Raw genomic sequence first — 25,238 nt, 5'->3', positions numbered from 1 at the left:
AAGAAACAATTTTTTTTTTTTAAAGAAGAGCCAGCTCTAAATCACCAGCAGAGCAAAATTTGCATTTATTCTTTAAACAAATTGCTCTTAGGCTCTTGAGTCAGACGGAAAGAGAGACAAGTGCAAGTCGCGTAGTTGGGTCTGACTATTTGCAACCCCATGGACTGTCCATGGAATTCTCCAGGCCAGAATACCGGAGTGGGTAGCCTTTCCTTTCTCCAGGGGATCTTCCCAACCCAGGGATTGAACCCAGTAAGGGGTTTGCCATATTCAGGAAGCTCAAGCCTCCTGGGGATGTGTGTGAACCGATTCAATGCAAGGAGGTCAGAGCAGTCGGAGAGATGAAGAAACTGCTTGGCGGGGGAGGACGTGTTAGGGAAGGTTTCCTGGAAGAGGTGGCATTTGAGCAGGAACTCCAGTCTAGGATCAGAGGTGGGGAGTTCGGCACTAGGGGTAGCAGCAGCTGTGACTGGAGCATGGAAAGCAGTTGGGGTGACTTTGGACCAGTGGGAGCTGGTCAGAAAGGAGGCTGATGGACTCCATGAGGACAGAACTGTCTGTCTCATATTCCAGCCCCAGGACGGGCCCTGGCACATAGTCACAGCTGGACAAATGTCAAAGGAATGAAGGAGTCGTAAGAGCTGAGGGGTCAAGCCTCCCACCTGTGGACGGTGGAAGGCACTATGAGCTTTTTCCAGGTTGTAAGGCAGGGCTCCATCCTTTCTCATGTGGATGTCCATTTCTCCCAGCACTGTTAATTGAAAAAGCTGTTCTTCCCATTGAATTATCTTGGCCTGTTTATTGAAATGAATTGACCATAAATGTAAAGTACTGCAGGGTTTTTGAGAGGGGAGTGACACGGTCAGATCTGTGCTATGGGAAGATCAATTTGATGTCAGAGACCGGGTCGGGCTGGAAAGAGGAGGAGTGGAGACTCTACAGGTGGGCTCAAGGGAGGGAGGGAGGGGGAACTGGGGAGAAAAGCAGTTCCCACATCAGCCAGGGTTGGGGGGACCTTGGTGGGGAGCCAGGTACAGAGATCTGCCGGAATGTAGCATTCACTGGGGAATCAGGATGGGGGTGAGGGGATGACGGAGAAAAAGCCTGGGCTCCTCAGCCTCTCAAGATTCACAAAGTGCTAAAATTAAACCCTCTCCAGATATAGCCACTGTGAGTGAGTTTTCAGGTAACGAGACGATTGCAAGTGCAAAACAATGCCAATTACAGCAGCATTACCCCAGATTAGAAGGCTTCCAAGAGGCAGCTCGTACCTCCAGGCAGGCTGTGCCTGGAAATTTCCAGGGGAGGTTTGGGATCCTAGCACGCAGGCCGCCTGAAGCCAGGCCCCACATTGGATACCGGCTGCTGGATAGGCCTGGCTTCATCCCGTACTGACCTGCCTTCGTTTCCCCAAGGAAATAGAGCACGGAGGGACAGGAGGACACTGCCGTATCCCCATAGTTCTGAGCAATATTCTTAAGGAAATTTGTCGCTTCATGGGCACCCCCCCAGCCCTGGGGGCACAGAGTCCCTCCTTGGCTCTTTTCTGCTTCCCCCGCTGCCCACTCCCCTGCACACAGCAGCCAGCCCAGCACTGCCCTTCTGTGCCAAGTGACCTTTAGCCAGGCAGCTGCTCTGAATTCTAGCTTCTGCTTCTGTAAAATGGGGAGACAAGCCCCCTCCCTTTGTGGCATGTTTTCAGGATTAAATGAGATATTGTAGATAAAGAGCCTGAGCAGTAGAAGTCAGGACAACCTCCATGCATGGAGATTTGGCATGTCTGTTAAAATAGTTAATGTTCACGCCCTGGGCCCGAGCAATTTCTTCCCAACATTTCCCGTGGAGAAAGTTTTGCAGATACATCCAAGGGTGATCCCTGCAATACCTCCTGTGAGATTGGAAAATCATAAACAACTGGAAAGGGCATTAATCGGGGCCTGATTGAATTAGGATCCATCAGTCCTGCAGACCCCTTCGCTGTAATTAAAGAGGCTGGCAGCTCCTACGTGCTGTCACGTAGGGACAGATCCCCACCACGTGGGGCTGCTCAAACAAAGCGGGAGCAAACAACACCTACAGCTGATCCCGTTTCAGCTTCTCGGAACCCCACACAAGCGCTATATATTTTATGTTCGTATACACGCATCTGTGCGTGCAGATGCCATAAACACACCCTGGAAGAAGAGAATATGACCAAATGACCCAGTGGTTACTTCCAGGGAGAGGACTGGGTGGAGGTTTGGGAGGTGGCAAGAACAACAAAGAGAATTCACTTTGCTGGAGTCTAGGTGTTTCACTGTAGTATATGCCTGTGTCCCCTGCGGAGATACACACACACAAAACACCCGCCGGCACCAAGTGCAGACAGTCGTGATGGTTAGCCTGACCCACGCTAACCCTGGGCTTCCCAGGTGGCTCAGCCTAAAAGAATCCACCTGCCGATGCAAGAGCTGCCAGGGACTCGGGTTCAATCCCCGGGTTGGGAAGACCACCTGGAGGAGGAAATGGCAATCCACTCCAGTATTCTTGCCTGGAAAATCCCTTGGACAGAGGAGGAGCCTGGTGGACTACGGTCCATGGGGTTGCAAAAGAGCCAGACAGGACTGAGCACATAACCAGAGAGGCCTGACCCACGCGTCACCAAGGCTCAGAGGCCAAAATTCTGAATGTAGGTCAAGGGAGGCACCCTGGGAAGGAAGGTGTCTCAGCGCCTCCCGCCAATGTCCCCAGCTCTCAGAGTCTGGGTTCTGTCTGGAGAAGCCCCTCAGGCGGGCAAATGATATCCCCTGGCGGGCTGGAGAGAGGATGCTGTCAGCCTGGCTGGACCAAGGCCATAGCCCACCCCTCCCTGCTGAGTGGTCTGCCAAGAAAACTATTGAATGACATAAAAATCCATCCTGGAAATCCCAGAGGCATCCTTGGAACGGAGTGTGGCCTTTAAATTAGAATGTGGGGCGGTGGGGAGGCAGATTTGCCTGTAGCTTAATTTCAGGTGAGTGAGGACTGGTGGCCAAAAGGCAACAGCTGTGCCTGGTTTCGGCCCCCGCACCAAGGTCCCGCCCCCCGAACCAAGGTCCTGCCGCTTGCTATGAAGGAGACCCCAGCCCCACCAAGGTTTCCAGTGTAACCAGCACGGGTTCCCATGGAAACTCTGCTTTGCAGACTCCTTTGGAAATCGTTCCCCAGGAGGGGAAAGCACTTCTCACACCCACTTTGTGTTCTTGGGCTTGGTTTCCAGGAGTGCTTGTCTTTAAGTGCTGCGAGGAACAGGAGCCGAAGGAGGGCTAGAGGCTGAAAGCGACCCAAAGGGGCAGAACCAACCGTTTCTAAGCCACTACCCTGGAGAGGCCATGGCGGCCGAGGGTGTCGGCCGTACTGAGAGGTTTCAGACGCCCAGAGGTGCCAAAGAGAGTGGCGGGGCTGTGACCTAGAGACGGCAGGAAATCCCGGCTCGGAGCTGGGGTGCCTCAGGCAGAGGGCCAGCCGCTGAGGCCCTGGCACACGTCCGCCCGCCGTCTGTGCAGGGGCTCGGGGTCCGGTCTGGGCAGCAGGAGGCAGTGCCTGCGGCCACCTTCAGGGGCTGCCAGGGGCTTCTCCTACCAGCTCTAGGCCCCAGGGTCCACCCGCAGGACGGCTGCCATCCACCCTTCTGGTCTAAGGCTCCCCTTCAGGTGGGCTCACTGTGGTTCTTCAGCTCCTCCCCTCAGGCATCCTCCTTGCTGGGTAAGAGCCTCTCTCCCTCTCTGGCCCCTCTCAAGACCTCTCCTGGGCCCGGCACACACACACGTCTCCGTTTGCCTTGTCCCCCCTTCTCAAGGCCCCTCCTGGTCCTGGAACCACACACACACACACACACACACCTCCGTTTGCCTTGTCTCCACTCCCAGGTCCTCCCTGTAGGGGAACCAAAGAGGGGGTCCCCACCCCCGGGGAGGCCCGCCCCTGCACTGCTCAGCGGCAGCCTGTTTTTCCTGAAGGCTGAAACAAGGAAACACACCCGCTGAGCCTCCGCAGAGCAGGGAGTTCCCCATCTGTCCGCTCTGAGCAGCGCCCGATGTCCTGATTGTCACTGAAGCCGGGGCTCAGGTGGATGTGGCTGCTCAGAGCTGGAGCTGGGGTTCGAGAGAGGCCGGCGGGCACCCAGCCCCAAGCTACCCCCAAAGGCGGCTGCTCCCTCCTGTTCTCCAAGCACTCAGCGTCCACTCAAGCCTGCCCTCCAGGAGCTCAGGTCCAGGCTCCGCGGCCCCTCCTCCCGCCCACGGCCACCTGTGCCCCATACCCCCTGCAGTCATCTGCCATCCCTCACCCTGCCCCACCTATCTCCGCAGTCCTGGCTCAGTCCTGGGGGCCGGAGAATGGGGGGCTTGGTCTTCCTGGCCCCAAGTAGGGGGTCTCAGAACATTCTCTTCTGAGCGTGCCCCCCTCCCCCTCCCTGCCTCTCTCCTTGCTCACTGAAGACTGCAGCGAGCACCCAGCTTGGCCACCACTGACGTCTGTGTCCACAAGAAGGGTAACAGGGGACTCCCCTGGTGGTCCAGTGGCTAAGACTCTGATCTCTCAATGCTCGGGCCCTGGGTTTGATCCCTGGGTGGGGAACTAGATCCCACATGCCACAGTGAAGACCCTGTGCAGCCAAATTAATAAAAATAAATATTAAAAAAAGGGGGGTGACAGGTTGGTCCCTGAGGGCCTCACGGGCCGCACGGAAGAGCTGGGATTTTGTTCCAGGTGAGGTGGGGACCGTGAAAGGTTTTGAGCCTGAGGAGGGTCAAGGTCCCACATAAGTCTCACCAGGATCCTTCAGCTACCTCGTGGACAGGGGACTGCTGGGGCCTGGGCCAGGGCGGGGGTCGCCGTCCCTCCTGGCTCCCCGCACTATCCCCGGGGCCACGTGCCAAAGGTAGATTGCCAGCCTGCAGGTCTGGGGTCCAGGGGCTGCGGATGCCCCAGGGCCTGGCCAGGCGGCCTCCTCCTGTTCTCGCTGGTTTTGGCTTTTCCAGGAGCAGCTCCGAGGCCCCGTGGGCAGTGTGTCTGCCTCACCCCGACCCCAGCCCTGGCCTCTGCATCGGGCCGTGGGAGTCAGGAGACTAGAGGGCAGCTTTGCTCCAGGCAGTTTTCCACTTTAAGCAGTTCAATAAACCGCCTTCTCGGGGTGGGGGGGGGGCGGGGACCTCTGTGTCCCCACCCCCACCACAGCCCGTAATCCAGTTCAGAGCTCTCCTTGCTGTGCTCTGAGGCTGGGCCTGGAACCGAGCTGGGAGGCTGTGGGCTGGCCTGTGAGCCTGGTGGGGCCTGTGAACCCAGCGGCGCTGTGAGCCCAGGGGGGGTCCTGTGAGCCCAGGGGGGTTGTCCTGTGAACCCAGGGGGTGTCCTGTGAGCCCATGGGGGGTCCTATGAGCCCAGGGGCATCCTGTGAGCCTGGTGGGGCCTGTGAGCCCAGCGGCGCTGTGAACCCAGGAGGGTGTCCTGTGAGCCCAGGGTGGGTCCTGTGAACCCAGGAGGGGGTCCTGTGAGCCCAGAGGGCATCCTGTGAGCCCATGGGGGGCCCTATGAGCCCAGGGTTCCCATGAGCCTAGGAGGGGTCCTGTGAACCCAGGAGGGGGTCCTGTGAGCCCAGGGTGGGTCCTGTGAACCCAGGAGGGGGTCCTGTGAGCCTAGGGGTCATCCTGTGAGCCCATGGGGGGGTCCTATGAGCCCAGGGTTCCCATGAGCCTAGGAGGGGTCCTGTGAACCCAGGGGGTCCTGTGAGCCCAGGGTGGTCCCATGAGCTCAGGGGCTTGTCCTGTGAACCTGGGGTGGGGGGTACTGTGAGCCCAGGGGTGGGTTCCTGTGAGCCCAGGGGGGGTCCCGTGAGCCTGGGGGGAGGTCCCTTGAGCCTGGGGGCAGGGATCCGGTGAGCCCACAGTGGGTCCTGTGAACACAAGGGGTTCCTGTGAGCCTGGGGAGGCCCTGTAAGTCCAGGGGCAGGGTCCCATGAGTCCGGGGGGATCCTGTGAACCCAGGGGCATCCCATGAGCCCAGGAGGGGGGTCCCGTGAGCCCATGGGGTTCCTGTGAGCTCAGGAGGGTCCTGTGAGCCCAGGGGGTTCCTGTGAGCCCGAGGAGGCCCCATGAGCCCGGGAGGAGGGTCCCGTGAGCCCAGAGGGGGTCCTGTGAGCCTGGGGTGGGGGGCCCCTGCTGCCCTAGCAGAGGGGCTAAGGCTTCTTCCGGACATCAGTCTATGGCCCTGGCCCCGCTCCCCCAGCCCTTCTATCCCTGCAGGGCCTGGGGTGGGGCAGGTACTGACCTGCTGAGCGGACGGTGTTGCCCACAGCCACCCTCCCGGGCAGGCTGGGGTTTGGGCGCCCAAGCCCCTGAGGGACCTCTGGGGCTGCCCTGGGTGTAGGGAGGGAGGACGAGAAAGCAGGGGAGGTGAGGAGGGGATGGGGGGAGCAGGGGAGGAGGGCACTCCTGGTGCTCCCCAGCCTCAGCCCTGGTCTGCCCGTGAGACGGGGTGCTGAGGGAGCTGCTGAAGGTGAAATGAGGGGTAACAGGAGCACACACTCGGGCAGCAGAAAGGTCTCAGGATCAGACACTGAGGAGGCACGGGCCTGAGCTTCTGCCACACAAAGGGACCCCTCTGCACTCCCGGGGGAGAGCCCCAGGAATCAACCCGTGCAGCTAGGCCCAGATGGACAGGGGTGGCCTCGGGCAGCTGGGCAAGCCGGGAAGGGACTGGTCTGCCCTGATCCCCAGGGGGCAGGGCTGGGGCCTAAGGCAGATGAAGAGGAGGAGGAGGGTGGGTGGGGACAGGCCAGGTGGAGGGGGGCTCTGGGGAACCGGGCTGCAGGGTGGACGGACGCACCGCTGAGGCCCTGGGGGTGGAGGAGCTTTGAGGAGGGGGGCGTTGGGAGGCAGCAGTTGGCATGCTGAGTGTCGGGGGCAGGCTGAAGGGGAAACAACCTTGGGGGCCTCGTGGGGGGAGGCAGAGAGCGTCAGTCTGTCCGGCACCTGTCTTGCCAGCAACGCCTCCTCCCCTGCCCCCCTGATGCCCAGATCTCCCTCCTCACTTGCGTGTGCCCTGACCCTCCCAGCCCCAGGCCCTCAGACCGATGACCAGCCCCTGGGCCTCCAGGTCGGTCTCCCAGCCCAGCCTCCACATGGTTCATTCTTGCCCACACCCTGTACCTCCCACGCCAGCCCCCCAGTTCCACTTTGCACGGCTGCTTTGTCTTTGGCCTAGCCGGGCATGAGGTGAGGGGTGGGGGGCATTTGTATAGTTGCTCTTTTATTCATCTACTTGGCAATGTGTGTGCACACAGTACTGACAAGTGTCCCCTTTGGAACCTCCTGGCGGTTCAGGCTGGTACAAGAGAGCCCGTGCATCCCTACAGAGTGAGGAGGGCCCCAGGGATGGGAGGTGTCCAAGAGAGCCCTTGGAGACGGAGGGAGTGCCCACCTGCAGAGGGAACAGCTTGGACCAAAGCCAGGAGACATGGCATGCTTGAGGGGTGTGACTGGGCTGTGGAACAGGGTGGGGGACAGCCTCTTAAATGTGGGGGCGAGGTGATGGGAAGCCCTGGAGCCTCACTTCCGGATAGATCAAGTTCTTGGGAGGGAGAGGCTGCCCCAGGGCCTCTGATCCAGGGCAAGACCCATGGGCAGGCAGAGCTCATCCTAGAGATTTTCATAGACCAGGTTAAATTCACCGTCACCCTCAAATTTTTGCTGTTTCTCCTGGAAAGAAAAAAAAGAAAGAAACAAATGGTAGGTAGGGGAAAGATAAATTTGCACTAATTTAGTTTTAGGCAAAGGCAGACAAATAGACAGCTTTCTAAGTAGCTTTGACCGGGAGCCCTGTCCTTGTCCTCAAGCCCACCTCAACAGCCTCCTCTCCCGTCCCCCCACCCCATGCCTACTTTCTGCCCTCCAGCCCCACGGGCCTCTTCTTTCCTGCCTTGGGTCTCCCTAGATGCTCTTCTCTCCTCTTGGGGTGCTCCCAGGACCCTATCTGTTCCCTGATAACCTCCTCCTCACTCTACAGAGCTCAGCTCAGCATGCCAAGAGCCCCCTCCTCAACTCTAGGCTAGTCCCTCCCCAGAGCCCACCGTTCACAGATGTTTCTGTGTGTCTGTAAGAATCCATGACCCTGTTCCTGCAGACCCAAGGACGCTGGGGAACTGGGACAGGTCTAGTTGTCCTGGTCAGGATCTCAGGGCCTGGCATACAGTGGTCAATCCCTGGGGCGGCCCAGGGATCCTTGGGTCCCAGCGTGGGGAAGCCTTGCCTCCAGTCACAGCCTAGTTCAGAGATGACTGCAGAAAGAGCTTTGAGAATAGGAAATTCAACAGTCAGCCTATGCCAGGGGGCCCAAGCACCTGTCCCCCTCACTTCCAGAAGGTTCTTCCCAGGTGCCCAGCCACAGTCCTTGAGCCCCTTGCACTTCATGGTGTCCAGAGCTCTGGTATAGACGCTACTTAACTTGGAACTCATTTGAATTCATGGGCAGTTGGTTTTGCAGGAAAGTGTCATGCACCCACTTGACAGATGAGCAGACTGAGATTTAAGAGAGACTCATGATCAAGGGATGTACCTTAGCCCCCTTCATGATAACAAAGCCCTGTCCAGACCGGCCCTGGCTGCCGCCAGCACAGTCTCCAGCCACTTTCAGCCTGGGGACAGTGAGAAGCCTCACACCCCTGCCTGAATGACCGGCGTAGACACTCTACTGTGCCCAGCGGCGGTTACGCCTGCTCCCTTGCACGGTGCCTACTGGGTCGCAGTACAACCTGTGATCCTCCTGGCAAGTCTAGGAGGTGAATGCTCTCAGGGTCCTCAGTTTACAGATGTGGGCACAGAGGTTATCCACTTGGCCAGGGCGGCAGAGCTGGAAAGGGGTGGTGCCGGGCTGGGGGGTAAACCGACCAGGCCTCCTAAGCACCAGGCCAGCCACCTCGGGCGAGGGCTCTGCTTCAGCAGCGGGTGGCTCACCACCACCCCCCGCCCCGGCACACAGCGGGCACTTCCCAGGTGAGGGGCAGGACACATGGAAGGAGAGGAGGAGCCAGGCTCGCTGCCCCGACCCCGCGTACCTGGGAGAGCAGGCCCTGGGAGGCGGGCGGGCTGCCGGCTTCATTCTGGATGCAGTCGTAGACCTCGGACTCGCGGTGCTGTAGATCCTGCAGGAGACCCGTGAGGTCAGGGGATGCCCACGGTACCCAGTCTCACTCCTCACGGTCACACGGCCTCACCTTCGCACCCACCATTCCCTCTTGGGGCCATCTCACCCCTCCTTTGTACAGTGCCACTCCTCTGGGTGCCCCCTGCCACCCCCTCCCGCCACCTCAAGCCTCGTGGAGACTGTGCTCAGCCCGGCAGGCTCTCCAGGCCTCCAGTTCACGGGCAAGAGGAAGGGCCCAGGCCCATACCTGCCGTCCCTGCCTGTCCTTAGGGCCTCGGGCACCGGGCAGCCAGCAGTCCCCCGACGTGACTCCCATGGCCAAGGCTCCAATAGGATGCTCTGTGGACATCCCCCCCTCACTCCCTGGACCAAAGCCTGGCCCCTGGGAGGGTCCCACCCATCCCTCCAGCCCTCTAGTTCTCCTTTGACCCCTCCCCCCGGCCTGTGCTCACAGAGGACCTAGGCTCACACTGGAATCACACTCCTCTCCCGCAGAGGTGCCTGGTCTGTCTCTCGGTCACCGTGGCTGCGGTGGGGACCCTTGGAGAACAGCCCTGAATGAGCTGTGGTGAGGGGGCTCCTCGCTCCCCCGGGTGTGTGTCTTAGGGCCACACTGACTCTCGGTCCAGCTCTGAACAGCCTGACCAGAGGCCTCAGGATGGTATTCATAGAAAGACACGATTTCTTGTTTGAAATCAGACAAGATTAGGCTCAACTCTCAGCTCTGACACCTGCCAGCCACAGGCAACTGGGAGCCTCCCTGTGCCTCAGTTTCCTCATCTGTAAAATGGGAATAACTATGTCCATCTTGCAGGCTCGGTGGATGATTCAATGAGAGATTGTGCACAAAAGGCCCAGCATCGGGTCTAGTGAGTCACACGTGCTTAATAACGACTGAATGATCGTCAAGGGAGGCTTGGGGCCTCCCTCCCCTCTCTGCAGTCACAGCCTAGACCCTCGCTCAGACCCTGATGGGCACCAGGGTGGATGCTGCTCCTTGGGGCTTGTTGGAGCAGAGCCACCAACAGCCTATGCAAGAGGCAGGAACCTTTCCTTCCCACGTGTACATGTCATATGGATGCCGGCTCGTTGCCAAGGAGGTGGTTTCCCTGGCAACAGGCAAGCAGGGGTTGCTGAGGAAGGCTGGAGAGACAGGTGGTACTCTGAGGCAAGAGAAGGGAGGGGAGGTAAGGAGGGGTGGGAGGAGGCTCTGAAGCAGCGGGGCATGAAAACCTGTGTAATAAACCATTTGGCACTTGGGAGACCCTCACTTCAAGGGCGTCACACACAGGGATGGCAAGGCTGCCCTAGGGACCTCCGAGTCAGAAAGAGGGAGGGTCTTGGAAGAGGGGCTTCCGACCTGCCTGCGGGAGCAGGGAGGCCCCAGGGAGAAGCCCCAGTTCCAGTGAAAGGCATCTTCCGAGACCTGCTCTGGCCTGCTGGGCTCTCACGCCTGCCCAAAGCACCAGCCACCACCGGCAAGCCTGACACATGGGGTGTGGATTTCCCCAGCGGCCCTGCGCCCCCCACCCCCTCCACCCCCCCCAGTCCTGGATCTCCGAAGATCTGACAGCCGGCCTCCCACCAAGCTGGATGTTCCTGGTCACAGACAGAAGCAAGAAAAAGGGCCTCTTTGCTGACATGTGGGCAGAAGACCAGATCTCGGGCCCCCCAGAGGGTCCCCTTCTCCCTCAGGTCCAGTGTCCATAGGCCGCCCACCACTTATTAGCCCAGAGACGCCCGGAGCTGTCTCAGGTCACACAGCCCCTCCTGCCCTCCGTGCTATGTGCTTCCACCGGCCTGGGCACGCGGCTAAGTGATTTCCAAGCCAGAGAAGAGCATCCTGACCCGGGGGCCCCGCAGGCCTCTGACCCACCCTGGCGGTGGTCAGGCTGTGGGCGGGAGCAGCTGCGGGGCTGAGGACAGGGCGGCTGCAGAAGCTGCTGCCAATTAGCAGCTGCTGAGTGAAGCCTCTGACAAGCCCTGACCTGCTGGGCTGCATCTGCATGCCGGCTGGGACCTGCATCACTAGGCTGTGAAATGCAGGCAACCTTGTCAACAGGACACCTTCTTGGCCTTCCGGGGAGGGGGTGATGGGGGCCGCCTCCCTCTGCGGGGAGAGGGCCAGGCCTCTGAACCGGCTGCTGGGCTGGGCTGGGCTGATGCTGTGCTTTTAGGGCTGGCCTGGATGCTGGGAGGTGCCACGCTGCTGTGCTGTGCTTTGCGCTGAGGCTGGGCCGGGCTGGGCCACTTGTCTGGGATCCAGGCCCCCTGAGCCCTTTGCCTCCTGCGGTCCTGTATGGACAGTGTGCTGAGCTGAGTGGTCGTCAGCCCTGGCAGAGGGGTCAAGTCAGCACCGAGGCCTCTGTCCTGGTGGACTGAGGTCAGAAGTCAGCAGCCCTGGACCAAGACCTAATCTGAGGGTCCTGGACATTGATTCCCCCAGTAATACCCACAACTGTCACCAAGGAAACACAAGAGCTGTGTCTCATGGACACCTGAGATTTGCCTGGTGCCCTCTGGGGGCTTCCCTTGTGGCTCAGCTGGTAAAGAATCTGCCTGCAATGCGGGAGACCTGGGTTCGATCCCTGGGTTGGGAAAACCCCTTGGAGAAGGGACAGGCTACCCACTCTGGTATTCTGGCCTGGAGAATTCCATGGACTGTAAAGTCCATGGAGTTGCAAAGAGTTGGACACGACTGAGCAACTTTTACTCACTTCACTCTGGGGGCAGATCTGGGAGCCCCGTTCAGCAAGAAGCGATACTCAGGAGGGACAGAGCAGTTCTGCTCTAGGTCAGGATCCTGGCATGTCTGAAGCAAATGGTCCACGGCACTAACAGAAGTCCGGGAAGGCAGGACTGGGCTAGGCCTCCAGTGAAGGCCTCATGTGCTGGCTGAGGAGCTGGCAGTGGGGAGTCACTGGAGGTTTCTGGGTGGGAAGCGACAGCATCAGGGGTGTGCTGGAAAGGCCCCTCTTCCTGCCAGGAGGAGTGGGAGGGCTGGAGGCTGAGCGCAAGAATGAGGGCGCTGGGCCAGGCGAAAGCTGGAGCAGCGCTGAGGGGAGGCATCCAGATGCCCCTGGGGAATGTGCAACTACAACGCTGACGCCTCACATTCGCCATGGAGTGCCCACTCTGCCTAGCACGGAGCCCCCCAGAGAACCCCAGGCACCCGGGAGCTAAGAGCAGGCCTCCACTCAGCTGACTGCTGAGTGCCTGCTATGTGCTGGGCCCCGGGGCCCCAGACAGACCACAGTCGGAAAGTAAACAGTGGCCGTAAGGGCCACGGAGAGACCTGGAGAGGGAAGGCAGGGAGGCTGGGTCACAGCGGGGGGTGGGGGGTGAGGAGGTCAGAAAGGCCTCCCTGCAAAGGTGCCCCCGAGCGGAGAGATGGGAGTGAGGGAGGGGCCCCACGGACAGCTCCAGACAGAACCCCGGAGGGGGGGGGCGCACACACAGCCAATACCAAGGCCCCACCAGAGGGTGGAGCGGGGGCAAGCCTGGCGTGTCTGGAGAACAGCAAGGAGACCAGCGTGCCGGAAGCAAGTGAGTGCCCCGGCAGGACGGCCTGTGGGCAGAGCTCTCCAAGAAGAGTCAGGGTTCCAGTGCCCACTCTGAGTGAGGCAGAAATCCACCTCACTAGACTGTCGTGAGAATGTGATCCGCAGACCTCCAGCTCCAGGGCCCATCAGCACCGACCCAGGGCCCCGGCTGCTGGGCTGTGAGACCCACATGTGCACAGAGGCCACACCCCTGTGGGCTGCCCCCAGCCAATGGCTGAGCCCGGCAGGGATGCCATCCCTGCCTCTCCCGCCCTGGGAAACCCCCAGACCCCGCTGACCCGGCTCCCAGGGGCCTTGCTGAAGCTTCCCCAGACTGTGCGGAGGTCAGCACATCCTCTCTGCCTTCCTTCACCCTTTTCTTTACCCAGAACCAGATCAGCATCAGTCAGACAGCTCTCCCAGGTGTTTCCATTTGCTCTCACAGGTGGTTCCCGGAATACCACTATCACACATTTACTCCTGCCTTGGTGTCTGCTGCTCAGAGGACCGAGGCTCACCAAGGGCTCAGAGCAGAGCAGGATGGGACCTATGTTTGGAGGGGGTGACTCCGCTGCTGCTGATTGGCGCACAGATGGAGGGGCTAGGGTAATAACAGGCCAGCTGATTAGAAACCAATTGCAGGGGGACTTCCCTGGTGGTCCAGTGGTTAAGACTCCACGTTCCCAATGCAGGGGCCCAGGTTCAGTCCCTGGTCAGGGAACTAGATGCCACAGCTAACACTTGACACAGCCAGATACAAGAAAGAAAGAGAGAGAGAGAAAGGAAGGAAAGAAGAAAGAAAGAGAAGCCAAGTGGAGGGCTCCAGGCAAGAAATGGTGGTGGTTCCCACCAGCATCAGCCCTGGAGGGGTGAGAAGATTCAGAGCCCGGGTGTGTTTGAAGTTAAGTTGTGCTGATAGACCTGACAGGAGCAGTGATGGAAGGAGAGAAGGAAAGGTCAGCTTCAAAAGGTTTAGTCTGAGCAACAGGAAGGATGGAGCACCCACTCCCTGCATGAGGAGGACTGCGGGAAGAGGCAGTTCCATAGCTGAAGAACCGGGGACTGGTCTGAGAGAGAAGCTGATGAGGGGTCCAAATAGAGCTGGTTCCGGCGTTCAGAGGAGGTGTCTGGGCTGGACATAGAAATGAGGGAGCTGTCAGAGTGTAGACGGTCTCAAAAGGCTGAGGCTGCATGAAATCACCCAGGGAGGGGAGAGAAGCTCAAAGAGAAAGGGCTCCAGGCCTGGATTCCAACGTTTAGAGGTCAGGATTCCTCTGGTGAAGGAGGCTGAGGATGTATGGCTGTGAGTCAGAGAGGCATCACGGGAGGGTGGAATGTTCTGGAAGCAAGTAGACAAAGCGTGTCCAGGAGGAGGGAGTGCTCGCTGGCCTCAGACACTGTGGCTCATCAAGGAAGAGGAGGACCCAGCGGACCACTGGGTTTAATATCAGGGAGGTCAACAGTGACCTTTAGAAGGAAGGCTTTGGTGGGCAGAGAGAACAGGTGGGCAGAAAGTCTGACTCAGTGGATCGGAAAGGAGAGAGAGAGAGAAACTGGAGACAGAATTTTGACAGACCTTTTAAAAGGAATCATGGAGAAAGGGCAGGGTCACTGGAGGAGGCTGCTGGCTCAAAATGAGAAACTTAAGATGGAAGGAATCGTAACATGTTTGCAAACTGTAAGTGGAAAACTGTACATCAGCCCTGTATCACAGATTATGGAACCAGGACTCAGAAAGTTTGAGTAGCAGAACTCATGAACAAAAAAACTAAGCTTTGCACCCCAGTCTCTCTGGCTCAATCCAAATCCATGCTCCTTAATCGGTCAATTTTCACACACACACACATACACATGCAAATTGGAGTAGGATAGCCTTTTCTTTTCTTGTCACATATCATGAGCATTTTCCCACATGAATGAAAAACAAAAACTGACATAATTAGAAGGAGAAATATACAATCTACAATCATATGGGCAGATTTTAACTTGATTCACTTAACATCTAATAGACAAAAAGCCAATAAGGATATGGCATACTTTAACAACACAGTCAATAAGCTTGACCTCTCTGACACACACAGAACACTCACTCACTCAGCCATGCACAATGCAAGTTCTTTTCAAATGCATTTGAAATGTAAGCTGACCTAAAGCAGATCTCTACAGACCTCAAAGGATTGAAATCATACAGAAGGTATTCTCTGATCACAATAGAATTAGTAAGAAATAAAAAACAACAAAAACTAGAAAATAATTAAACATTTGAAAATCAAGCAGACCATTTAAAAATAACTCATGGGGCAAGAAGGAAATCTCAGTGGGAAATTTAAACTGAACAATAACGAAAATATGGCATATCAAAATGTGTGGGAAGCAGCTAAAGCCACTTTTAAAGGAAAGTTCATAGCTTTAAGTGCATGAATTACGAAAGAAGGAAGGTTGAAAATCAATGATCAAAGTATCCAAAGAAAATAGAGGAGAGGGACTTCCCTGGTGATCCAGTGGCTAAGACTCCGTGCTCCCAATCCTGGGGGTCTGAGTTCAATCCCTGGTCAAGGAACTAGATCCCACCTGCTGCAACTAAGAGTTTGAGTGCCACAGCTAAGGATCCTGCAGGTCACAACAAGACCCAGTGCAGCCAAATAAATAAATACAACAAATCAGAGAAAGAAAGTAGAGAGGGGAAGTACACAAAGGTCCTCCCTGTCCACGGTCACCACTCCTATTTACCATCACTGTCTGAGGCAGTGCAGGAAGACAAGAAATACAAGGTATGAAGGTTAAAAAGAAAGAAATGAAACCTCTATCATTCATAGATGACATGGCTGGGTCCGTAAAAAATACAAAGGAATTCACAGAGAAAGAATTAGAATTAATTAGTGAGTTCAGCAAGGTCACTCTTTATATAGTCAACATACAAAAATCAATCATATAAAAAAGAATCAGTCATATCTCAACTTGGCAGCAATAGACAACTAGAAAATAAAATGGGGACAACACACATACCCTAAAGCCCCATTATGAGTATTAATGAGATAACAGGTGTACCGTGGCACCAGGCATGTAGTAAGTACTCAACAAACAACCCCTGACATCATCATCACGCTTGTTCATGTCATTCTTACCTGCCCAGGTCCAACCCTAGCTACTAGGGACAGGTCTCAAGGGCTAGCAGAGTCTGTGGCCTCTCTTCCCAGCGCCTTTCCAGCCCTAAAGCCTCTGGAACCAGCCAGCAACCTGGCAGAGCCATCAGACCTCCTCCCCACACTCCAGCAAAGTTAGCCTGAGTCTCCGAGAAGTCTAAACACAGGCAAGAGAGATGCTCCATGCAAGTGAGTCTCTTCCATTAAAAATAACCTTGGAGAAGGATATTTATTCATGTGAAAAGATGTTCATGAGATATTGTAACAAAAATAGTGGTACTACTCCAATTTTCTTTAAAAAAAAATGTGTGTGTGTGAGTGTGTGTATGGGTCTCTCTGTATGTGTTTACAGAAAAGACTGGAAGGTATAGAAGTCAATGTTACTAGTATTTATCCTGGAAGAAGATAGGTTTAGGATGATGGTTATTTTCTTCTATTTGATATATATAGAAAGATTGTGTGTATGTGTGTGTGTGTGTGTGTGTGTGTGTGTGTGTGTGTGTGTGTGTGGAGAGAGAGAGAGAAGTGTTTTTATTTAACAGCTGACATCAGAATTCCTCCTAGGGAAAATACCATGATGAGCTGCTGGGAGAAAAGAGAGACTATGGGGAAGTCTGGGGCCATGTGGGAAGCAGTGACTGCTGGAAATTCCCTGGGGTGGGAGTGGGGACAAAGGCCCCAGGAGAGCTGGTAGTACTGTGTCCCCTTTGGGGTCATTGGTGCTGCCCTGAAGGAACCCTATCTTTGCCTCATCCCCAGCCACCTCATCCTTGATAATCGGGGTCATATTCTGAACACCCTCTGTGTGGGGATTTTCGGACATTGAGGAAAGACCCGTGTTTCATGTACGGGTCAGGGTGGTGGGGACAGGAACAGCTGAAGCTCGTACTGGCAGAGTCCCAGAACATGCCCTGGGGGGCCCTGCAGGACCCCCGGCACGGCTGTGCACCTCCCAGGTGTGAGGCCAAGACCTGCAACTGGAGGGACCCGAAAGTCCCGTAGAGTTGAGACCGCAGCTGACATTGGGTAGTCCTTATTCTTCACTTTCTCGACAATGAGCATATGTTCCTCGTTCAGCTAAAATAGATGCAACTGAAAAGGAATATCTGTCGCCACCCCAGCCCCTGGGCAGAGTGGCTGCATGTTGACCAGGTGGGCGGGCCCGGCTGGGCAACAAACAGCACCCGGCTATGCCTCTGCCTGGCTGTAAGGACATAAAACAATGTGTGTGTGTGTGTGTGTGTGTGTGTGGTGGGGAAGGAGAGAGTGAAGAATTGAAACTCATTGCTATATTTAGGGTGTGGGACACTGCCCGACCTTTTCCTCTTTTTGTGATTCTTCTTGTTGCTCCAATGTTGTTTGTGCAATAAAAACAGGAAGGAGTTGGTGAGCTGGTCACTGTCATTTGGTCAGACGGAGGAAATTTCTTCATACCTCACCACTGTGCCCTTGCCGCCCCCTCGTTCCAGAAGCGGAGGGGCGTGCCACGGAGGGGACCCCACCGGCCCCTCCCAGCTACGTGTCTGCCAGGGGCCAGGGCGGCAGACCTGTAACCCCGACTCACCTTCACAGAAACCCCACAGGGCGGGGATACTGGTCCCCAGTTCACGGATGAGGAAGCGGAGGCTCAGATATCACAGAGAAGTCACACAGCTGGAACTCTGACCAAGCCGGGGAACGAGTCCCCAAGTCAGGCCTCAGCGGGTGGAGGACTCACCGTGTAGACGGATTCCGATGGAGGCTGCCCTGGGCTGCTGGTGGCAGTGGGGCCCGGGCACTTCTTGGCAGCATGCTTCCACAGAGCCTGCATCTGTCCCTAGGGGAAAGGAATCAGGGTCTTCAGGCTGGGGACCAGCAGCTCCTTTCTCCCCAGACCCCACCAGACCCCACAGAGGAAAGGATGGCAGATATCCATGAGGCCACTCAGAAACTGATCACTCAGCGCCTTCCAGCCACCTTCTCCTGAGAAGTGTGGCAAATACCGCAATGCATGCATGTATGCTAAGTCGCTTCCGTCGTATCTGACTCTTTGCAACCCTATGGACTGTAGCCCACCAGGCTCCTCTGTCCATGGGATTTTCCAGGAAAGAATACTGGAGTGGGTTGCCATGCTCTCCTCCAGGGGATCTTCCAGACCCAGGGATCAAATCTCCGTCTTTAATGTCTCTTGCATTGGCAGGCGTTTTTTCTTTTTTTTCGTTACCACTAGTGCCAACTGGGAAACCCAAACACCTGCAAGACCTACATCAAGTCACTCACCTGCTCGGGGATACTGGAAACGATAACGATTCCATCGAGGCACCCCGCCCTCCACACAGGGCCTGGTTCTGGGGAGGCGGGTGCTGCAGGGAGACAGGGGCCCCGGCTACAGGGCCGATTACTGAGGAGGGCTGCAGAGTGAGCACCAGTCAGACCAGGTGTCCAGTCCCCTCTGTCCCTCACGGGCTCTGCCTTCGCCCCTCTCTGGACCTCAGTTTCTTCAGCAATCACCTCCTTTGATAGAATGTTGCACAGATTCAGGGAGCCGAGGAGGAAGTAAGTGCTTAACATGTGGGTGTCACATAGGTGGCCCTTGGCCAATAACACTCACTTGCCAGGCACCTCTGGTGAACCAGGCGGCGTGGACACGGGGGCCCCATCCCTGGCCTCCGGGGCTTAGGACCCAGTGGAGAGATGGACGATGAACCAGCAGTTTTCCCAAGTGTGGTTCCCGCACTAACCAACAGGGACAGAGCCTTTGGCTCACGGGAGGAAACAAGTGCCTCGCCCGGCAGAAAGGGGCCTTAACGACCTGAAGGCTGGGGCTCCCGGTGGTCCAGGGGTTGAGAACCCACCTGCCAATGCAGGGGGCGCGGGAAGATCCCCGTGCTGCGCGTGCCGTTGAACCTAGAGCCTGAGCACGGCAGCTGGAGAAAGCCCAGGCGCGCCAACGAAAACCCAGCGCAGCCGAAGATGTTTTTTAAAATCCTCTTAGATTGGAAGAGAGGAAGGAGAGGAAGAGGCAGCAGCAGGTGCCGGGGCCTGAAGGTCTGGAGAAATGAAAAGATGGTCAGCGTGGTCCGAAATGTGAACCTGTCTGGGATGGATCAGGGCAGCTGTGCCGGGCTGTGAGCAGAGGGTGGCTGGTGGAAAACGTCTGAAGGCTGTAAGCAGGACACGCTAGGATCAGAAGGCGGTTTCAGAAAGCCCGTGCTGGGTGCTGCGAGAAACTCTAGTGGTCGAGGGTGCAGGGACAGTGGGGTCGGGGGGAGCCTTCCGGAAGGCGGGGGCTCTGGGAGCCGGGAGGCCGTGCAGAGGCAGGAGGAGGCTGTCCACACGCCCCCCTCTCATCGCAGGCACCGTGCTGCCAACAGTGGAGCAACAACAGCCTCATCTCGGGGCAGGAGCTAATTAAAAACCCTGGCCGCCTGCCAGCCCCCAGCCCATTTACTTGGGATTAGCTCTCGAGAGCTACTTAACTCTCAGGCAGAAGCCAGCGCCATCCCCAGTCACAGCACAATAATGCTCAGGACTAGGCCGGAGCCTCACTGGGTGCCAGGTGGGGCTCTAAACGCGTGACCTGCCTGACCTCCTGCGCCCCTCGACAAACCTGCAAGACCAGTCTTCACGGCACCCCTGTTCCACACAGGAGGCTGTGAAGGCTCAGGGGGGGCTGGCAACTTGCCCGAGGCCACAGAGCCAGAAGTGGCTGGGGCAGGATTTGAACCCAGGTCTGTGTGATTGACCAAGATGCTGCCCTGACCGTACCTGGGGTTTTGGCTCTTCTGTTTTGTTTGGATGTGTAGGTCTCCCAGACAGACAGGGGCAGGCATTCAGGCAGCACCTTACAGTTTACAAAGAACTTTAGGACTTAGTCTTGCTAAGTCGCTAAGTAAATCAAGCCCAGCTCCTTGCAATCTCAGGGACTGTAGCACGCCAGGCTTCCCTGTCCTCTGTCTCCCGGAGTTTGCTCAGATTCACATCCATTGAGTCAGTGATGCTGTCTACCCATCTTTTATTGTTACTTAATTCTCATAATTGCCTGAGGAAGTGGGCATGGAGTTCCCGCTTTCCAGAGGGGGAGATTGAAGTTTGTCCAGCTAGTCGGTGACTGCTTGGATCAAACCCAGGTGCCCTGTTCTCAAATAGAAAGCCATTCCTCTGTACCACCTGCTTCCCTGCCAAGGCTGGTGGGCGTGGGTTTGTGGGCGGGGGCTCTCCCGGACCCCGTGGTGACAAGACCCAGGTAGGCCTGGCCTCGTGGTGCTCCACTGAGGCTGGGGCAGGGGGGGCGCCACTGGGAAGGTAAGAGACCTTGTGGGGTCACGAGAAGGAGTCCAAGTCTGCCAGGGGCTGGGACGGACTTCTCAGGGCTTGCTTGTCTGTCTGAAGACAGGAGTGGAGCGTGAGAAAGAGTCCAGGTCCTGGAAACAGTGCATTGTGTTACAGAGGAAATGACGCTCCGTGGAGCCAGCCTTGCCCGCTTGTCCCAGGCCATCAGCATGTACCCTTCTGACTGTGATTTTCAAATGCATAAGCCATTCAGCTGCTCGGGAAATCTGTAAAGCCTCTGTTTCCCGCTCTGTACGGTGGGAGCAATACTGTCACCTTGCCCACCTCATAGCCCGGCCTCCTCGGACTCATCTTTCAGGTCTCAGCGCTCACTTACTCCATCATTCCTGCCACAAGCACTGCGTGTCAGGCTCCCCCAGACACCAAGTCTGGGGCTTCTTTCCGGGGCTTACGCTCTGGTTTGGGGAGACGGTGGTAACACAGAAACAAGGCTGAGGGGGGCAGAGTGAGAAGAAGCAAGCGGAAAACAGGGAGACCTGGATTCTGGGCGAGGGGTGACGGAGGCCTGGGCTGGGGCTTGAGGCCGGATCATGGGCAGATTGCCGGCAGGACGGGCCCAGGGATCGGCCGTGGGGCGGCGGGGGGACAAACACAGCACCAGGGCTTCCGGTCTGAACATCTGGGCGTGGTGCTATTTGCTGGGATGATGCTGGCTGCTGGGGACTAAGGAGCGCTGCTCCCGACAAGGTGGGTGCAGATGCCCGTGGGCACTTGCATGGAGAAGACGTGATCTAGAGCGCGGGAGGGCTCAGGGCAGCCACGCTGGGTGGGGTTGTAATCCCTGGAGCGTAGCAGTCACGGAAGAGTGTAGACAGATGAGGGGAAGACAGATGAGGCCCCGAGGAAGGGGCCCGGGACGTGCCGATGTACAGAGGCCACAGAAATGTGGGTGACCCAGTGCACAGCTCCCCCGGGGAGTCCAGAACCGAGGATGGAGTGTGCCTTGGAGGAGGGAAACCCTCTGTGTCTGAAGCCCCGCAAGGGGCATGGATGGTTGGAGGCTGCCTGCTCCGGGAAGCCCACCTTGACCTCACGCTCAGTGGGAGCCCTCGAACCCGCTCTCAGGACAGGACTCATCTACCCCTTCTGAGTCGGTAGCTCCCGGCTCTGATGCGTTTATCAGATGTGCTCCTGGGGTCTTCTGTGCCTTTTCCTCCTCAGCCTCCGTGGCGGGCCGGCTGGCCTGTCTCTGGCCAGGGACCCCGCTGCATGCTTTGTTCCTGTGCTCAGCTCAGGGTTCAAACCACAAGGGCCATCCAGTTCTGGGGCAGCGTCTACAGGGTCCACATCCGGATTTGGATGCAGCTCCAGGGAACTCTGGGCAATTCTTCCCCTGTGGTAGCTCCCGACCTTCCGAGTCCTCTCCACTTCAAGGCCGGGCTCTCATCCCAGCGCCCCCGCCCCCAAGTGCATGGACGACAGTCTGAGGTGCCCTCGCACTAGCTCCCACGGGGCCAGGCACCAGCTGGCGTCTGGCCAATGTGGTCTCTCCCACCCTTTCAGATGGAGGAGGGGATCTGTCCTTAACCCCATTTCTGGAGGAGAAAACTGAGGCTCGGAGAGGGTGGAAGCTTGACAAGAGGGCAGGGGCTGCCTCTGTCTTGCTTTCCACCAGGTCTGGCAGTTAGGCCAGAGCCCGGCACACACTAGGCACTCAGTACCTATTCCCGGAGGGAGGGAAGGGAAGGCGGGAGGGCGCAGGGAAGGAGGTAGGGGTCTCCGAGGCAGGGTGGCAGGGGGAGAGGCTGGGATAGAAGTCAAGCTGAGGCTTCTGAGGTCCGCCCTCTCCTGTCCTCCCCTCTTTAGTGACCTCCTACTCTGCACCGCGGCCTCCCTGGCTTCACTGGACACTGAGATCCAATCATTAAAATCCTTTTTTTTTTTGCAGAGCAGGTGCTGAAGCAGGTCAAGTTCTTGGTCGGACACAGCTCTGCCCTCACCCCGCCCCTGGAAGGGAAGGCACACAGCTATGCCCAGGCTGGGCATCCGCAGGTGGGGGTGAGTCCCTTGGCACCCCTGCCTCAGATTACTGTGTTCAATACCCAGGCTGCTGCCCGGGGGCTGCTCTGGAAGACAGACTCAGAGCCTTCCCGCCTGTCCCTGTCCTTGTAAGAGTCACAGTGGGGAAGAGACATATTGTGGGCCGGTCCTCTGAGCCTCACTGTTCAGAGCTATAGAATGGGAAGAAGTGATGGAGGTCGGCCGACCAGAGCACGCAGGGGAGGGTGCCCAGCACCCAGCGGCCCTGAGGAAACTTTCCTTCCTTCCTTCTGGGTTGCCAGGGGTTCAGAGAATACGTGTTTTCACAGTGGCGCTAGTGGAAAAGGAACCTGCCTGCCAATGCAGGAGACATAAGAGATGCTGGTCCGACCCCTGGGTCGAATCTGGTGGGAAAGATCCCCTGGAGGAGGGCACAGCAACCCACTCCAGTATTCTTGCCTGGAGAAACCCATCGACAGAGGAGCCTGGCAGGCCACAGTCCATAGGGTCGCACAGAGTGGAACACAAGATGGAAACGCCTTAGCATGCACGCACAGAAAATATGAGATAAGGTTTTAGAACCTTAGAGAGCTAGAAATGGTACAAATGCAGGCCTGCAGCTTCCATCAGACACTCGAAGGAACCTGCAACCCCGGAAAAGACTCAAGAGTCCTGACCTCCCGCAACAAGATCAAAAAGAACCTGGTGGCCATGGGGGTGGGGGTGGGGGCGAAGCGGGGGTCCCTGGGGCAAATGGCCCCGAGAAGCACCTATTCCAGGCACCCCTCCTGGGGGAGGGGGTGTCCCTAAGCCACGGTGAGTGGGGTGGGGGGGGGCGGTTGCCGTGGGTCCACGTCCCCTACCTTCTTCCAGAGAAGCAGGGCCGTGGCCAGGATGCTCAGGACGGCCAGGATGCCGACGAAGCAGGAGAGCAGGAGCTTCTGGGGGCCCCGGGGGGGCTCCTGGTATCCTGTGTCTGGGTGAGGGCAGGGAAGCAGAGAGGTCAGCTGTCTGGAGAGGCACACCCCACCCCCAGCCCTCCTTACAACTCTCCCCGACTAGGACCCCCTGGACCCCACCTCTGCTGAGGCCCTCCACCACCCCACACTCGGCTTGGCCGAGCCCCTTCCTGTGTTCGCTGCCTTGATTCTTGGCAAGGGCAAGGACGACATCCTTTGCTCCTTAGGTGCCCCTGCCTCAGGGCACTGGCTCCACTGAGAGGCACTTCTGGGCTGAGTGAGTCACGTCACCTCCTGGGGCCTCCTCCTTTCCACCCATGATGTAGTGATCACACGGGCAGGAGCGGTGAGGTGAGGCAGGGGTGTGGGGGAGTCTGTACCAGGCCTGGCAGGTGCTGCCCTGCATCAGGGGTAGGCGAGGGCACAGTCCAGCCGTTTCCCTTGAGCCACCCATCCTTTCGTCCACCCCTTTCTCTCTCCATCCCTCCTTCCATGTGGCGGACCAAAGAACAACGGAACGCCAACCACATGGCAGGCACATGTGTGTCTGGGGCTCACCCAGAACATCCTGCCACCAGGCACCAGCCCTTGCATTCAGAATCCCTCTCATCCCAAGAAAAGCCTCTGATAGGCGGGGTGTTGCCATGAAGAGCAAGTCCAAGGTCACATCCTGGCAAGCCACAGGACTGGGGGGCCCAAGGCCAGGTCCGTGGCCTTCTGAAACCCTGGCACAACCAGTGGGAGTGGCAGAGTTGGGTCAGAGGGTCATGACTTCGGTGATGGGCTGTTCTTATTAACTTCTGGGAGTCATTACTCACTCCTCTGAGAATGTGATGAAAACTAGGAATCTAACCCCAGAAAGGGGTCCACGAGCTGCGTGCTCGCTCACAGGTCTCCACAAACACACACGGGCCCCCGGGCTCCGTTCTGCACTCACACAACCCATGGTGTGAAAGGGACCCCGAGGACAACGGCCTGCCAGAGGTGGCCAGAGTCGACCCATATCCCAGACTCTGCCCTTTCCCAAGAAGGCGGGCATCTCGGTACATGTGTGTGGCCAGGGGCTTCCGGAGGTGGCTCGGTTCTGCTGTGCCACAGCCGAGTGGTGAGGCAAACATCCCCTACTTTCGCTCCTATGCCCCCAAAGTCTGCCGGACCCTGTGCCCGGGGTATAGCCACAGAGGAAGCTCACCTCTGACCAGGATGAAGGTGCCCCCACCCATCATCTTGGAGTCCGGCCAGAGCACGGAGCAGTAGTAGGTACCGGTGGCAGACGCGTTAGGCGGCTTGAGGGTGATGGGACAGACAGTGGTGTGGGTCTGGTTCTCACTGCCCGTGCCAGGTTGGCAGCTGATCTTCTCCTCGGAGCTGGTCCGGCCCTGGAGGTCCACGTGGAAGTATCTGACTGTGAAGTTCTTGGACTCGGGGGTGTAGGGGTAGGTGATGCTGCAGTGGAAGGAGACGGCCTTGTTGGCCAGAGAGACCAGAATGGGGAGGCCGGTGTGGGTCACGGACCGCTCTTCTGCCGGGGAAGAAAAGGGACAGAGTGGCAGCTTCAGTCCCCCTGTGTTCCCATGAGGACCGGGGCTCATGCTCGCCACGCGCTCCATGGGTGCGGGTGGTATGCTGAGCGCTTTTCATATACAACTCTACACTTCCCAACACGCCCAAGGCCAAGTGCATAAGGGCTCCGTTTTGCAGGAGGAGTCTGGGCTCAGGGGGTCCAACTGCTAACTCTCAGTTTCTCAGGAGGTATGGAGGGCAGCTGCAACCCCGCCCCGGGAGCTGGAAGACACCAGACCCCATGCTCCCAACCACCCTCCTTCCCAAAGGTCAAGAAGCCACGTTGGATAAAAAGCACAGGCCTGAGATGACCCAAAGCTGGAGAAGGAGGAGCAAAGAGGAAGGAGGCAAGAAACCAAATGAAGAAACGCTTCCTGGCAGGAAGAAGCCCTTCTGGGCATAGGCATGCTCTCCCCAGCCTGGAGGAGGCATCAGTGAGGAGAGATAAACCTTTCCCTGAATCCGAGCTTGGAGAAGAACTTGACAAGTGTTTAAAAAATACAGCAAGTGAAAGCGAAAGTTGCTCAGTCGTGTCCGACTCTTTGCGACCCCACGGACTG

At 57.6% G+C, this 25,238-nt stretch overlaps 1 protein-coding gene across 1 annotated transcript in view; it reads right to left on the bottom strand.

The window, feature by feature from the left end:
• Nucleotides 1-7,249: 7,249 nt before the first annotated feature.
• Nucleotides 7,250-25,238, bottom strand: part of NFAM1 (NFAT activating protein with ITAM motif 1) — a 35,824-nt gene continuing 17,835 nt past the window's right edge. The window contains exons 2-6 of the mRNA XM_043882278.1: nucleotides 24,308-24,637; nucleotides 23,020-23,132; nucleotides 17,562-17,660; nucleotides 9,071-9,157; nucleotides 7,250-7,715 (exon numbers count right to left, since the gene is read on the bottom strand). Of these exons, the coding sequence (XP_043738213.1) occupies nucleotides 7,656-7,715; nucleotides 9,071-9,157; nucleotides 17,562-17,660; nucleotides 23,020-23,132; nucleotides 24,308-24,637 (689 nt within the window). The 3' untranslated portion in view covers nucleotides 7,250-7,655. The remainder of the gene's footprint in view (nucleotides 7,716-9,070; nucleotides 9,158-17,561; nucleotides 17,661-23,019; nucleotides 23,133-24,307; nucleotides 24,638-25,238) is intronic.

The sequence above is a fragment of the Cervus elaphus genome, chromosome 22 (assembly GCF_910594005.1).
Source record: "Cervus elaphus chromosome 22, mCerEla1.1, whole genome shotgun sequence".
NCBI classification, from domain to species: domain Eukaryota; kingdom Metazoa; phylum Chordata; class Mammalia; order Artiodactyla; family Cervidae; genus Cervus; species Cervus elaphus.
The sequence above is the reverse complement of the archived record's forward strand: the minus strand, read 5'-3'. Positions and strand labels throughout refer to the sequence as shown.